Raw genomic sequence first — 14437 nt, 5'->3', positions numbered from 1 at the left:
GGGAGAAACTGTCCCTGAATTGAAAGTAGAATTTAACCCCTAGGAAATCTGCTCTGGAGGGCACTTGCAAAACAACACACCCCACGTGACCCGAGGATGTGGCGGTGAAGGGAGGGTGGCATTTCCTACAAGGTACAGCAGAGGAGGGGACGTGCTTGCTGTACTCCCGGGTTTCGGAGGTCGGCTGTTGTCTCAGGCTCCGGGGAAGCTTTGGCTGTGTCTAAGGGAGTCATTCGGAGCCATCCATCTTATTTTGTTTGAAAAGTCACTAGTTCAGGTTGTCATTAGTGTGACAGTTCAAAATAAAACTAATTCGCGGCCTCCCCTCCTCCTGGTTTCTCTGAGGACTCCCCGGAGGCAGCGAGGCGGACACTTTGGTGAGTTGGGCCGAGACTCAGAGCCGCAGCATCCAGGCAGAGGCCCAGGAAAGATGGCTGTTGGGATAAAAACTAAGTGAAGGAAAAAAATCCGAGAAGAGTGAGAAAAAAAGGGGGGGGGGATCCAAGGGACCGCCAGTTCTCTCAGTTCTCCACCGGGAGACACGCTGTGCACCGGATAAAGTGCAGGAGAACCAGCTCTCCCCCTTCTGGGCAGGCGGTCGAGCGCTCCAGTTATTAACTCTCCTCGCCCGGTGGCGGTCAGGGCTGCAGAAGTTAAAATTAGTTGCCGCTGGAGCCGCCGCCCAGCCTCTACGCAGCTGAGGGACTAGCAGGACCCTGCTCAGCCCACGCGGCCGCAGAAAACACTTTGGCGTGGCCGGGGGCGTGGCTGAGGTCTGGCCACGCCCCCTCTTTCCCAATTCCCTTCCACGCCTGTATCCCATTGGTTACGGGGATAGCCAATGAGCTCTTGGATCGAGGTCCTACCCCGGGTCTGACTCGAAAGCTCCTGCCAAAACTTGGGGAGTTTTTAGAGAGGAGATTTTTTTTGTTGTTCCCCCCCCCTCCTCTTAATACTTTTTTTTTTTAAACTAACGGATTATTTTTGTTGTTTTAAATTTAGCTCTTAGGCTTAGCTGTTCGGGTTTTTCTTTCGGTCACCGGCCCCTGTCTCCCGGCTTCTCCCGCGTGTACGGAGCCGCGGTCCCCTCCCGCCTAGTAGTGGCTCCAGCGCTCAGTGTTCGCCTCTGTCCCGCGAGGAGCGCCGGCGCCGCGCCGTCTTTGACATAAGACCAGGGGCCGAGACGGTGACCGGCCAAAATCTGGCCCCCGCCTCCTCCGTCCGAGGCGCTAGGGCTCCCGGCCTCTCTTCTTCAGGGCGGGCGGAGAAGCGAAAGCGGATCGTCCTCCCCGGGGCCGCCGCCCCTCCCCGCGCACCCACCCATTCACCCACTCACTGGGTCAGGCCCGACCGCGGCCGCCGCGCGGCTCACCCGGCTAGTATGTTCGCGGCCGGGCTGGCTCCGTTTTATGCCTCCAATTTTAGCCTCTGGTCGGCCGCTTACTGCTCCTCGGCCGGCCCGGGTGGCTGCTCCTTCCCCCTGGACCCTGCCGCTGTCAAGAAACCCTCCTTCTGCATCGCAGACATCCTACACGCCGGCGTGGGGGATCCAGGGACGGCTCCAGAGGGACTGGTGGGGGCTTCAGCTGCCGCCCTAACCGCGCACTTGGGCTCGGTTCACCCGCACGCCTCCTTTCAAGCTGCCGCCAGATCCCCGCTCCGTCCCACCCCGGTGGTGGCGCCCTCCGAAGTCCCGGCTGGCTTCCCGCAGAGGCTGTCTCCACTTTCAGCTGCCTACCACCACCATCACCCACAGCAGCAGCAGCAGCAACAACAACCTCAGCAACAACCTCAGCAACAGCCGCAACAGCAACAGCCCGCACCTCCGACCCGGGCCGGCTCCTTGCAGACCTCGGCCTCGGGGACCCGTGTGATCCCGCACCATAGTGGCTCGACACCGGCTCCCTCCAGCAAAGACCTCAAATTTGGAATTGACCGTATTTTGTCTGCAGAATTTGACCCAAAAGTCAAAGAAGGCAACACGCTGAGAGGTAGGTCTTTGGTGGAAGACTTCAGGCCTCGATGATCACTCCCAAGGCCTCAGGCGGGTTTTGGAGGAGGTGTGGTTCAGTGTGTTTATAATTAAGGACAACTCAGTAAAATAGGGGAGAAGAAAACGAATCATAAGAAAATTACAGAATATTAAGTCTAAAATTCACCTACTCTCTGATTTAAAAAAATATGCCTGGGATGCTTCAAAATCACAAGATACAGAATGAATATTCATATAACGGTCAGTGTAAATGTTTGCAAAAATTACTATACTTTGTCTTATGAACCATATTTAGAGAGAGAACTATATATTTTTTTTTCTGTCTAGGAGAGCCTTGTTGGGGAACAGCTTTCCTTTCCATTTATCTGATTTTATCCCCAGCAACACACACACACACACACACACACACACACACACACACTAATTCATTTATCTGATTTCTCATAATATTCTACCCAAAAATGTAGATAAATAAAATTGACCCTTGAGGGTAGACAGCTGAGTGGGGATGGAGATTTGGGGTCTGTAAAATTTCTGGAAGTCTCCTGAAAGTGACTTCCTTAAGGCTGTTTTCATGGAAAGCCATATATGTGGGTGTGGACATGAGGGACACACAGTAACATTCCCAGCATTGCTCTTTGGGGACTGTGGTGGGGAGGGAAGGTTTCCTCATGGAGAGAGGGGTCTCTCTGGACTTGCTCCTGTGAATCCAGGGAGTGGGGAAGAACAGGAACAAATCTCTGAAGAGTGTGCATTTGCCTATGTAACCAACTATTTTCCTTGTTCCCAGATCTCACATCCCTGCTAACTGGTGGACGACCTGCAGGAGTGCACCTTCCAGGCCTGCAACCCTCCGCTGGCCAGTTCTTCGCATCCCTAGATCCTATTAATGAGGCTTCTGCCATCCTCAGTCCCTTAAGCTCCAACCCAAGAAATTCAGTTCAGCATCAATTCCAAGACACATTTCCAGGTACGGAAAACATTCGAATTATGGCCCAAGCGCAGGACATATGACTGTCAGAAATCTCAGGACTGATTCCTCAAGCGACAGACACAGTGTTGCAATTCTTTTTTGGGGTGGGAGAGGCTACCAAGTCTGGAGAAAGAAATGAGGAAGATTTCTCCTCAAGCTAGAGCTAGCACTTGCTTCAGACAGCTGAGAGTGGAAGAGAATGGAGGGAAAGGGGATGGGGGGGGCAAAAAGGTGTGTGCAATGGCGGGTCACTGGGTGGGGGTTTTTCCCTAGTTTTTTTTTTTTTTTTTTTTTTGAAGGATAGAGAGATTTGTGAATGAAGCCTCAAAAGACGTTGCTTATTAAAATACACACATTTGGGGGGGGGGTAACTTCAAACACTCCTGCTTTTAAGAGGTTTTGAATGTGGGCACATGAGGGAGTACATACACAAAGTAAAATTTAGGGGTGTCATCACTAAATCTTTGATGTCTCAGGGATGTTTTAATCTACTCTTTGCATGCCCAAATATTAGGACTATTTTTTTCTTGGAGTTGATTGACAAGCTACTTGGCTTTCCCACTCCACCCTTGCTTTAAGCTTTCTGACTATCATTCTAAGAGCTGTGAAATTCCTCCTTAGGAAAGGCCATTCAGTGTGTGTGGAGCCAACTGTTAATACAAAACACTTTTAAGCAGCCCAGTGAGACAGGCCTGCAATTGTCTCTCTTCCCTCTCTTACCTTCTGCTCCGACTCCGACTCCGTGGTAGGTCCCTATGCTGTGCTCACGAAGGACACCATGCCACAGACATACAAGAGGAAGCGTTCTTGGTCGCGTGCAGTCTTTTCCAACCTGCAGAGGAAAGGCCTGGAGAAAAGGTTTGAGATCCAGAAGTACGTGACCAAGCCAGACCGAAAGCAGCTGGCAGCAATGTTGGGCCTCACAGATGCACAGGTAAGTCAGCCAGGGATCCAGCACATAGTGCCCTACCGGGTGGGCGGGCAGCAGCGGGTGTCCTAACTCCTCAGTCCCCCTCAGTCCCCACCGACTCACCTTTTGAAATCAAAACACAGTGTCTTGAATTAAAGGAGGTTTGGTGAACTTTAAAATTGAGGCAGGAGGAGAGGAGGGTGGGGTAGGGGTGAGGGAGAACTAGGAGGAGAATTGTTCATCCCCGAAGATGTCAACAAGCAGTATGTGTTTATTTTGGCCAACAGGCAAAAGAACCACTGAGAAAGCAAATAGACTGCGGGAGATGATAATTATGTACTCAACTGGAGTGCAGTTCGCTATAGGAGGCAGTTTATTTCAGAAGAGATAAAAGCCCAAAGTCAAGAGATTGTTGTTGTTGTTGTTTTTAATTTAATTTTATTTTTCTTCTGCCCTTCCTCCTCCTCTGCTGCTACTGGATTGTGAAATCCCTAGTTATGAGGAAGTGAAAATATCATTTCAAACGGAATTACTTAGCTCCACTAGGGTCCGCTTAGAGTGGCCACAGGTCCAAGTTCTAACGGCTTTGGCTCTGTAGGATGTCTCTGTGGTGGGGGCTGGGGTGTCTAGAAAGAAAGGTTTTCTTAAAATGCCCAAGAGAATTTCAGCAGGTTCTACCTACTTGAATTTTTTTCCCCCAAGACAATAAGAAACCTATTGTACCTGAATTAATTTTCTTTTTCTTCGATTCAAGAACTGTCCTTTCCTTTCCTTTCCTTTCTTCTCTTCTTCTTTTAGCTTTGACTTCAGAAGAGACACCTCATTCCACCTATCTCAGCAGTAGCTTCTGTCACCAGCAGGGCAGAAGCCAAAGTTAGCCTTCTTTTTCTTAGATCCCTGATGGTCCCCTGACTTATCTCTGTATCTTTCTGTTCTCCATTACACAACTCGGCTCCCCAGTGTGCGTGGCTTGTGCATGCATTCCCCCCACCCCTTACACACACACTGGAGGAGCCCAGCCATTTTTCCACCAGCTGTGGATGTTATTTTTAAAAGGGAAGCTGGAACTTGTGTGGACGGGTTGGGTCCCCCAGGGAATCATATATTTATATAGATTCTCTGCTCCATCTTTTACCCTCTTCTTCCATTTTGCTCACGTTAATTCCAGCATTTTCTGATCTCCAAGAAAGATTAGTTTATCCCTGTCAGAGGCAGGGTTCTTATCAACTCTGGAGTAAAAATATGCCAAAAAAAAAAAAAAATCTCTTTTATTCAAAGCCTGGCAATACCCCTACTCGGCTAGGATTAACTCTTTGCACCTCTTTTCTCATTTGCATCCCACTTTTATTCTTTAAAATAATAGCTTTTGCAGTGGCTTGCTTTGGATCATGATAGTACAGGATAGGACCTTGTGGAGAGAAAAATTTTAACATTGTCTCACCAAAAACTTGAGATTCTGTGTATCATCATGGGAACATACCCCTTTTTCTGGGTCAGCAGTCCACAACTTTAATCAGGTTCTTACAGGAGTCCTGACTCAAGTGAGGTCAAGAAACAGGGATTTAGAGTAGAGAGCTTTAGTAGGTTTAGGGCCAGTTGCAGGAATCTGCCTTTTCAACAAACTATCTAGGTCATTTCAAATCTGAGGTCTGGGGGCCACATTTTGAGAATGGACCTAGTGGGTTCAGTGGTCCAGGATCCCTAGGCTCATTTTAGTCCTTAGCTGCCTCTGGGTCCCTTGTGCTTATATGGGATTTTGGTAACTGCACCTAGTAAGGTGCTTTTACTCTTAGAAGGTGACTGGCAGGTGCAAGAGTCAGCCTGTTATTCATCTTGACTCCCTGTCCCGCTCAGGTGAAGGTGTGGTTCCAGAACCGGCGAATGAAGTGGCGCCACTCCAAGGAGGCCCAAGCACAGAAGGATAAGGACAAGGAGGCCGGCGAGAAGCCTCCAGGCGGAGCCCCGGCTGCCGAGGGCGAACAGGAGGAGAGGAGCCCCAGTCGCTCAGAGGGCGAGGCCGAGAGTGAGAGCAGCGACTCCGAGTCTCTGGACATGGTCCCCAGCGACACCGAGCGGACTGAGGGGGCTGAGCGATCTCTTCACCAAACAACTGTTATCAAGGCCTCGGCCGCTGGCACCCTCATCGCGGCCAGCAGCGGTGGGAGTGGAGGAGGTAGCGGCGGCAGCAGTTTCAACTTCGGCAGCGCTAGCAGCCTCAGTAGCACCAGCACCAGCACGGGGAGCGCAAGCAGTCTTGGCAGCGGGGGCAGTAGCACCTCGGAGCTGCTCCCTGCACCCCAACCCACAGTTAGCAGTGCTCCCAAAAGCCCGGAGCCTCCCCAGGTCCCGCTGGGCAGCTTATAGACTTCAGGAGGACTCAGGGGACTCTACGCGCAGCCTCCTACATACGGGCTGGATTTTGTGTTGGCGTTGGGCTGGGGCCAGAGATGCAGCAAAGACTACTCTTCAGTGTTCACTCCATGCCCCTTGGTGCCCAGAGCTCAGAGCCCAGAGGCCATAAGTGTGTCCCCACCAAAGATTCCTATGGAACTCTTCTCTGGACATGTGCAGCCCACACTGTGAAGTGTTTGAACTGTTCCTGCTCGCCAGGGATCGTGGCATAAAGACATGCTGCACTTAAGAAGCCTTAAACTTGTAAATAAAATGTTTACCATGGTTTGTAAAAGGCCCTTGGCTTGCTGGGGTGATCTCCAAGGATCTTTAACCCAAATGTTAGGCCTGAACCAGGATCTTAGGTGGGGGGATGGGGCTTTTGGGGAAAAGAGGTTCAACCTGAGAGACATCTTGTTGCAGAGATCTGTCTCCGGAGTCAGAGGATTCACCTAATTCAGTGGGTAGGTAGCTGGTGCCAACCACCAGCTAACATGGGTTTGGTCACCCTTTGCATGGCCTGAGAGAAGAATAAAGAGCAGGCCCTAGAATCTGTTAGGCCTGTTCAGCAGATGGTGTCCTCATTCAGAGGCTGGTTGCAATGAGTGTGTATCCCTTGCTTTCCCTGTTCCACAGTGTGCAGGAGAAGTGGAGAAGGCTATGCTCCTGGCTATGCTTCTGTCAATTTAAGGCATGGCAGTACTCTTTAGGTGGCCACTCAGGGCCCTGGCAGGAATGTCAACTCTCCCAGTGCAAACTGCTCTTTGCTCAGGGATGGGGTAGAGGACACAGGGCAGGTCTGTAGTGTCTATTGGAGGAAAGGACAGGAATGCCACAGTAGTTAGGGCTGTAAGCCTGTGTCTGTGCTGGGTCCTGGTTTTAAAGATGCTAAAATAATTTACAGACAAAGAAGTGCCTTGTTAAAGGTTATGCAGAGCCCAAATCAGAATTTAGACTTCTTGGCTCACATTTTGTTAGTAATGAATCTATAAAATTGAACCCTATCACGCTTCGTACTATATTGCACAAAATCTTCCTTCTTATTCCTCTGGGGCAGGCACCCAATTGAGTTCTTTCTCTGCCTCATTTCTGCCCCAGCCTCCCTAGAGTTGAGACAGTTTCCCCACTCCACTGCAGCTACAAAATAGTAAACCTAAATCTATTTCACCTTGCTGCTGCTGGTAGGTACCGGTTTTTTTTTTTTTTGTTTTGCCAAAGAAGGGGGGTCAAACCTTTTCCAAGACCTATTCTCTTCTACTTTCCTTCCCTGGAAATTTATGAAATGTTTAGAGATGAGCAAAAACAATCCTTTGAAAAAATTTGAAACAAAGAGATGGCCCTAAAAATTTTTTGGCACTGAAAGTTGAGGGAGATAACAAGGTCTCTCACAAATCCAGCATCCTGTCACAGGAACTGTATGTCCAGTACTTAGCAAGGGGGAGAGGTGCTGAGATCAGAGAGCCTAAAATGTGCTCCAGTCTCCAGGCCAAGTGAGAAGGTTCCCAGAAGCTCCAGGGGTCTTGCTTATCTTCTGCCCCATCTTGACTCATTCCCTGGAGCTCATTCCAGGACCTTTGTACTAGACCTATTGCCCACCCGGGTACAGAGAGCTGTGCCACAGATACAGCCTTCTCTCCCTAGGCTAAGCCAGATGCCTAAACTAATCTCAGAGCAGTAAGCACAGGGATGCAGGGCTGACAATTCTCTGTTCCAATCAACCTCCCAAGCCCCCAGATGGAGCTGAATTCCTGGAGGAAAGAGCCAAGTGTAAAGGGGGTTAGGAACAACCAGGGTTGTCAAGAATAGGGAAGAGTAAATTTACCCGACCTTGGACTAGCTATTCTAATTGTTCCACAAGAGTTTTTGGGCCAGCAGCAGCCTCCCAATCCTCATGGGCTTCAAGCACCCGGGGAGTAGAGGCTCTGGTACCTTAGCTATGGTATTCTCTCTTTACCTCAGTTTTGCCTTCATTATAGAGAAATGAATCTCTGACTCCCCAAATGTTGAAATTTTGGAACCGAACAAATCAAAGACCATTGAATTTTGAGGCATTTAAACCCAGTTTTGACGTTAAGGAGATGTGCATGGGGGCACATTTGTGTATATTAACTGGGGAGCAGAGCCCGGCTGGGGAGGAGAGACTGGGAGGGGTTAGGGCTTTATTGCAAACTGTACCCACCTCCACTGCTCGAAGTGCTCTTCAAGAGCTCTCTGCCATCAAAATCCCTGCCGCATTTCTTTTTCATTCAGGGTTTAGAAATTGAAGAAACTAATTACTCGGGGGAGGGTAATGGTGTGATTTCAAGTAGAATTTCGGCCCTACCTCCGCAAGGCTCCACCACACCAAAGGGCGCGGGGAAACTGGGATGGAGAGTAAGCCTGACGGCGGCGGGAGTTGGAAGGTCTGGAAGTTCCTTTAGTGCTTCCAGGAGCCCCCCCCCCCCCCCCCCCCCCCGCCTCTGTCAACCCTACCCCTGGTCCCTGAATATTTATCTTGTGAAACTCTTGAAGGGCTTTTCCCGGGTAGAGGAGCTTTTCACATTTTCATCAGAAACGGAACATCACAACCTCTGGTGAAGTTTAAAAGTTTATTTGGAGGAAGAGCAGCTGCAGGGCTTAGAATCCTTTCTGGGAGGAAAGGCGGCTTTGGGGGAGGATTGTCCCCCCCCCCCCCGGGGGGGCTGCTCTTTAGGGCATCGACTATTGGAATCTTTCTGGCAGCGCTCGATCCTGCCTAAGCAAGTAGAACTGAGGGTTCTGGGACACGAAAGAGAAGGCTGAGCCTGGTAAATCTGCAGACGCCAGACTTCTGGGCTAGAGCCCGGAGGAGGCGGGTGCGCATCGGAGAGCCGAGCAGAGCTGAGGCCCGTGTCTTTCACATGCCCCACAGGACTGGAGCTTTTCTCCAAGGAGTAATAACTCCTTTCTCCGAGCAGGGCTCTTGCTCGCGCAGCCCTAGAAGTTCCAGCAGCATCAAGCTCTCTGAGCATTTTCCCTAGGTGCGCGAAGCACATGGAGGCAAAACCAAAAAAACTGAACCGACCAGCGAGTTATTTCGCTGGGAGTGGGGATGGGTGAGAATCCAATACTCAGTCCCCTTTCCCCGCAGCACTTAAACGCAGAAATGCACACAACAGAAACACAGACACGAAGATTCATACAGGAACAAGAGACTGGTACTCCGTTGTGGGTGATACCATACACATTTCCGCGTTCTTCTCCATATGGCAAAGCAACGTGATGAGCCTCATGCCTGCGTGGGTGGATGGGATGCTAGTCTCAGTAGAAAAGTTTCCTAGCCCAAGTTCCGCAGACCAAACCATCAAAACCCAGGATGCATAGCCTTACATTTGCTGGCCTCATTGGAGAGAGGGAAGGGACTTAGATGCCAGTAGTTTGTCACTCTCGCTGGACAGTCCCTACCAAGGCCAAAGCACAAGGTCCAGAGAGACATCAAAACCTTTATGGGGGGACTCCTATTGATACATCAGCCAAGGAAAAGATTCCTTGTCCTCCCCACTACTCTACCCTCTTCAAGTACTGTAATCTTTTGTGTGTGTATTGCTCCGACTCTGATTGTCACAAATCAGTCTGATCCCTTTGAAACTCAGAAAAGACCACAAAGTCCAGGACCTATGAGATTTTTTTTCTCTGACTGCTCTCCCTACCCAGGGTCTGGGTCTGGAGTGGAATGTTGGTGAGGCTTGACTGTGCCCTGCCTAAAGCAGGCTACACAAGACAGAATAAGATTGTCCATCTCTTCCAAGCCTTTTCTTTGGGGTCCCAGAGGTCAAAGTAACCTGAGAGTGAACCCAGCTTCTTCTGCACAGACTCACAGCCACTTTCAGGAGCTTAGGGGTCTTAAGGAGGGTTGGGCAGGAACTAGACCTGCAGCAGTGGATTTTCTGAGGGTGTTTTAGACTTGAAGTTTAATCTGTGGAGCTTTAACCTATTCTGGGATGTAATCATAACTCACCCCATGCTGAAGCCAATTTCAGATTCCAGATTGGTGAGATAGGCTTGGGGCTGTTCTGGAGTTATTAACTGTGGAAAAGAGGGCAGAGGCTGAAGAAGTTTTCTCACTCTCCTTTGGTTTTTGTATGTTGAGTCGCCCCTCCAGTTGTGTGTGTGTGTGTGTGTGTGTGTGTGTTTTTTAAGTAATAGGGGCAGGGTAACTACGAGCTTGGTTCTCCCCATTAAATTTAATGGCATAGCATTGAAGATATCCAAGAAGATGCTTAATGCCATAGGGACACCACATTTCCCTTTATTTAGCCTCTGGGGAGTGGGGACACTGCACACTCTAAGGTCTGTGTGAAGATGCAAGTATTGGGTTTAAAGGAGGATTTTAACTATATATATTGGGGAGAGGAATAAAAACCTCGATATAACAATTCTTATTTCCAGCTTCCACTTACGATGTTGTGATGGGATTGGGCAGCAACTCCAAGACTAATGGAAGTCTTAAAGGTCATCTCCTTACCCATGTAGACATTAAAGCTGTGATGCAGCTGCTCTTGGGGAATCCTGATAATTTACACAAGACAGAAAACACTTTCTAAGATATCTCCAAGATGGTTTCCAACAGAGCAGCAACACTTGCTGGGATCTCTGTCTCACATAGACAGGCTGGTTTGGAGAACTGCTGGCCCTTGGGTCCCTTTGCTATCCCATATGCTGTGTCATTTTAGAAACCAAGGATGTATGTCTCCAGAGCTGCTCCACAGATTTACTTCAGACTCCCTCATCTTAAGGATGTGACCAAGGTCCCTAGAAGTATGAGTAAGAGGAGTAAGATGAGCCTTGGGGTCAATGCCTATTGAGGTCCACAAGAACGTGAAGGCTCCTCCAGGATTCCAGTCCGGATTTTTAAAGCTTAATTGTTTTTTTTTTTTAAATAGCTAGGAGGTTCTGCTGCACGACTTTGGGTTCCTGTTAGCTCCTCCCCTCCCCCTCGGTGGTCCCTTTGGGAGTCGCTGATCAGGCTTGGTTTTTCTCTAGTTGACACCCCACCCTCCAACTTGCGCGGTCTCAGGAGCAGGTAAAACTTTGTTAACAGTGATTAGGGCGCCAGTCACACCTTGCTCTGGGACCCTGCGCTATCCCAGGCGCTTTTCAGCTTTTGTTGATGGACGCTGACTCTTGGGATTCTGGGCAGGACGCAGAGCTCTTGGAGGCCCTTATAGTGCCTGCAGAGCATGGGGGCGTTGCTTCCTTCTTTCTCTCCTGAGCTTCGGACTTGCCCTGGAGGCTGGGGATACCAAACCTCCCACTCTCCAGCAATCCACTGCACCCTGAAGACAAGGAACCAGAGAGCGAGAGCCAGGCTTCAGGGGCTGCCGCAGCCACACCTCTCAGAGTTCCTGGATCTGGTGACTTGCAGTGACTCTGGGTTGGGGAAGATATAGCCAAGAGGCCAGCGGGTGAAGCTGGGAACAGAGTGCACTGGAAGAAGTATATCTAATCCCAACACAGGATAAGGGGACCCAAACTAGCTCCAGAGCATCATTCATTCATTCAACGGCCAGTAACCGTCCGTGTGACCTTGGGAAATTCATCCTAACCATTTGGATTCACTTTCCTCACTGTAAGGTTATAATTAAAGGTGTGTAACTCATAAATTGCTGAGGATCGATTACATTTTTAAAAAAGTGATAAAAGAGCAGTGCTAGTATACAGTTAGCGGTATAGGCTTATTTATATTCCTTCATGCATTCGTTTGGAAGACCCTCCCTCATGGCTATTCACTGCAGTATTTATTGAGCTCTTAGTTAGTGTCCACACAGCAAGGTAAAAGAAATAATAATAATAATATAAAGAATGTGTGACTATCCTAACTCTCCAAGATATTAAATCATTAGGTGGAGACCCGTGAATGGGTCTCCTGCCCTGTGTCTCTGGGAAACCATTTAAATACTGGTGCAAGATGTTTGGACGCTGACAGGGGTTGTATGGTATTCCCAACGATTACATTAGATGCTCATTGGCTCAGCCTTCCCAGGATACACAGCAGGTTTTCAATACAACCTTTGTGTAGGTGTGTTTGGGAGTTACACTTGAGATTTAGAAGGGGTAAGAAGCTAGGATTTCCTGACACTTAGGTTTGAAGGAAGCTTAAGCAAGTGTTTGGGGTCCCAGGAGAGAAAATTTGCTCAGGCTGTTGAAAGTATGTCAGGACAAATGGCACTTCGGGAGGGAGTTTTAAATTCTCAACTAATAGCCATGAGGGAGGGTCTTCAAAACGGAAACAGGAAATTAATAATCCCTTTGAAGGACACAGGCACTCTCAGTTACTTAAGGGAAGGACCAGTCTCCGTTGTGTGGTTGAAGAAACTCTAGAAAATGGCACAACGCTCCTACTTGGTACAGGGAAGGTGCTCCCCAAAGTGTTTACTGAATAAACGAATAACGTAATTGTGGTTGCCCTTGTGGTTATTTATAGTAGCAATGAATCCTCAAAAACAATAAAATTGTGCGGTTAGCGTTATAAACACAGGAGGAAGCTGAACAAACAGAGCTACCACGTAGTGACCCTGGAAGTGGAGTAGGAACAGCGAATCAAGGATTCAGAGAATCCCGGATTCTAAGACTATCACAGCGCAGAACGAGTTCACTAGTGCAACGCAATGTAGACATTGGAAATGCTCCTCCGCGTGTTCACCTGTAGTGTAATGTGCAGGCGTTATTGGCCTCATCGGGTAGGTGGATGTGCACTAGCAAAGGGGTTGAATGATTTGCTCACTGTCACCTCTCAAATTAAGAAGGAGAATAAAAGCCAGAAACATTTTGTGCTTTGTCCGGACCTCCACTCGGGCCTGGCGGCACAGTGAGCTGGGATCTTCAACTCCGTGTTGCAATAGGGAAGCGCAGTGCAGCAGGAGAGAATGGAAGGCAGGTTTGGCCTCAGCGCCCCGAAACTGGCTTTCTCCCACCTGGGCTCCAAAGCTTGTTTCATAAAGTTCCAGAGTCACCCTTAACTTCTACTTGCCACGGGAAGGAATTTCCCCGATCTGCAAGTTTCGGCTTCGTTTTGATTTGTCAGGGTTGTTTTTGTTTCTCAGAATCCGGGTGAGGAGTGCACCCACCACAGTTTCCAGCACGTGGTGGAAGCTCCAGAAATAAGTGAATGAATGAATGAACAAAAGAAGGAACTAATGAATGAATCGGGTTATTTATCTAGATACTCCCCATGGGCATCTGTCCACACATAGATCCATTTTCAGGATTCCACGTTGTAGAAAATCGTTGGCCACATGCATTCTCCAAAGGAGTGCCTCTGAGGCTAGGCGCTGACCCAGGGCACAGATCTCGCCCTCAAGCCTCAGCTTTGAGGGTTGCCTGGCTTCTCCGGTTGGCCAGTGGGTCGAGTCTGGTGGAGAGTTCTTTGCAGACTCCCCCAATCTGCCCGCCAACCATGTGGTCCACAGGGGACGTTTTGGCCTCAACTTAGCCCCGTGTGATCCCCATACCAGTCTACCCTGATCGCTGATCGATAGTGCCATCTTCCCTTTGAGATCAGGGATCAATGTCCCTCAGCCTTGGTCACCTGAAGCTATTTAAGTCCCCCTTTCCTTCCCTCCTGCAGAGTTCATGCAGATTGTGCTAACTAGTCTTCCAGGCCAGGAGAGTGCAGTTTATAGCTGAAAAAACGGAATGAAAAATTATAAAGAGTCAAACTAAAGACTCATTTTTCTGCACACAGTTTAAAAATTAAATGCCTTCTATAATTAATTTCCCCCGTTTCCCTCCATCTTTACTCTCTTTTATCCTTTTCCTTGATTTCACATATCCATCTCTACCCACTTTTTGACATCTCCCTTTTTTTCCTTCTGGCCTCATCTAAAGTTTCACTCAAGAGTTTAAGAGGAGTTGACCCTCTATCCCTACTCACTTCTGAAATGACCACAGTTGAGAATATGGACTGGGTGTGTGTCTGGAGAGATACAGAAATCGGTCAGCTGGGATGCTCCAGCCATGCTGGAAGGTAGTTTATGACTCAATCTAATGACAGGCAAAGAAGGAGGAGGAGGAGGAAGAAGAAGAGGAGTGAATTGAAAGGAGTGAAAGAAGAAAGAAAGAGGAAGGAGAAAGAAAGAGGAAGAAGGTGAAGAGGGAGGAGAAGGAGGAAGAGGAGAAGAAGGGGGAGAAGGAGGAGGAGGAGGAAGAGGAG

General features: G+C 49.0%; 1 protein-coding gene across 1 annotated transcript; it reads left to right on the top strand.

The window, feature by feature from the left end:
• The first annotated feature begins 427 nt into the window (after nucleotides 1–427).
• On the top strand, nucleotides 428–6562 carry Hlx (H2.0 like homeobox). Its single transcript, XM_027934711.2, has 4 exons — nucleotides 428–1991; nucleotides 2784–2963; nucleotides 3716–3900; nucleotides 5731–6562. Exons 1-4 carry the CDS (start codon nucleotides 1382–1384, stop codon nucleotides 6238–6240), a joined length of 1485 nt encoding a protein of 494 aa, XP_027790512.2. The 5' UTR covers nucleotides 428–1381; the 3' UTR covers nucleotides 6241–6562.
• The last annotated feature ends 7875 nt before the right edge of the window (nucleotides 6563–14437 follow it).

The sequence above is a fragment of the Marmota flaviventris genome, chromosome 12, assembly GCF_047511675.1.
Source record: "Marmota flaviventris isolate mMarFla1 chromosome 12, mMarFla1.hap1, whole genome shotgun sequence".
NCBI classification, from domain to species: Eukaryota; Metazoa; Chordata; class Mammalia; order Rodentia; family Sciuridae; genus Marmota; species Marmota flaviventris.
The sequence above is the reverse complement of the archived record's forward strand: the minus strand, read 5'-3'. Positions and strand labels throughout refer to the sequence as shown.

Coding starts and splice junctions, on each gene's coding strand:
- Hlx (XM_027934711.2), top strand. CDS start 1,382: ATGTTCGCGGCCGGGCTGGCTCCGTTTTATGCCTCCAATTTTAGCCTC. Junction 1,992..2,783: donor AGAAGGCAACACGCTGAGAG/GTAGGTCTTTGG, acceptor CCTTGTTCCCAG/ATCTCACATCCCTGCTAACT. Junction 3,901..5,730: donor TGGGCCTCACAGATGCACAG/GTAAGTCAGCCA, acceptor TGTCCCGCTCAG/GTGAAGGTGTGGTTCCAGAA.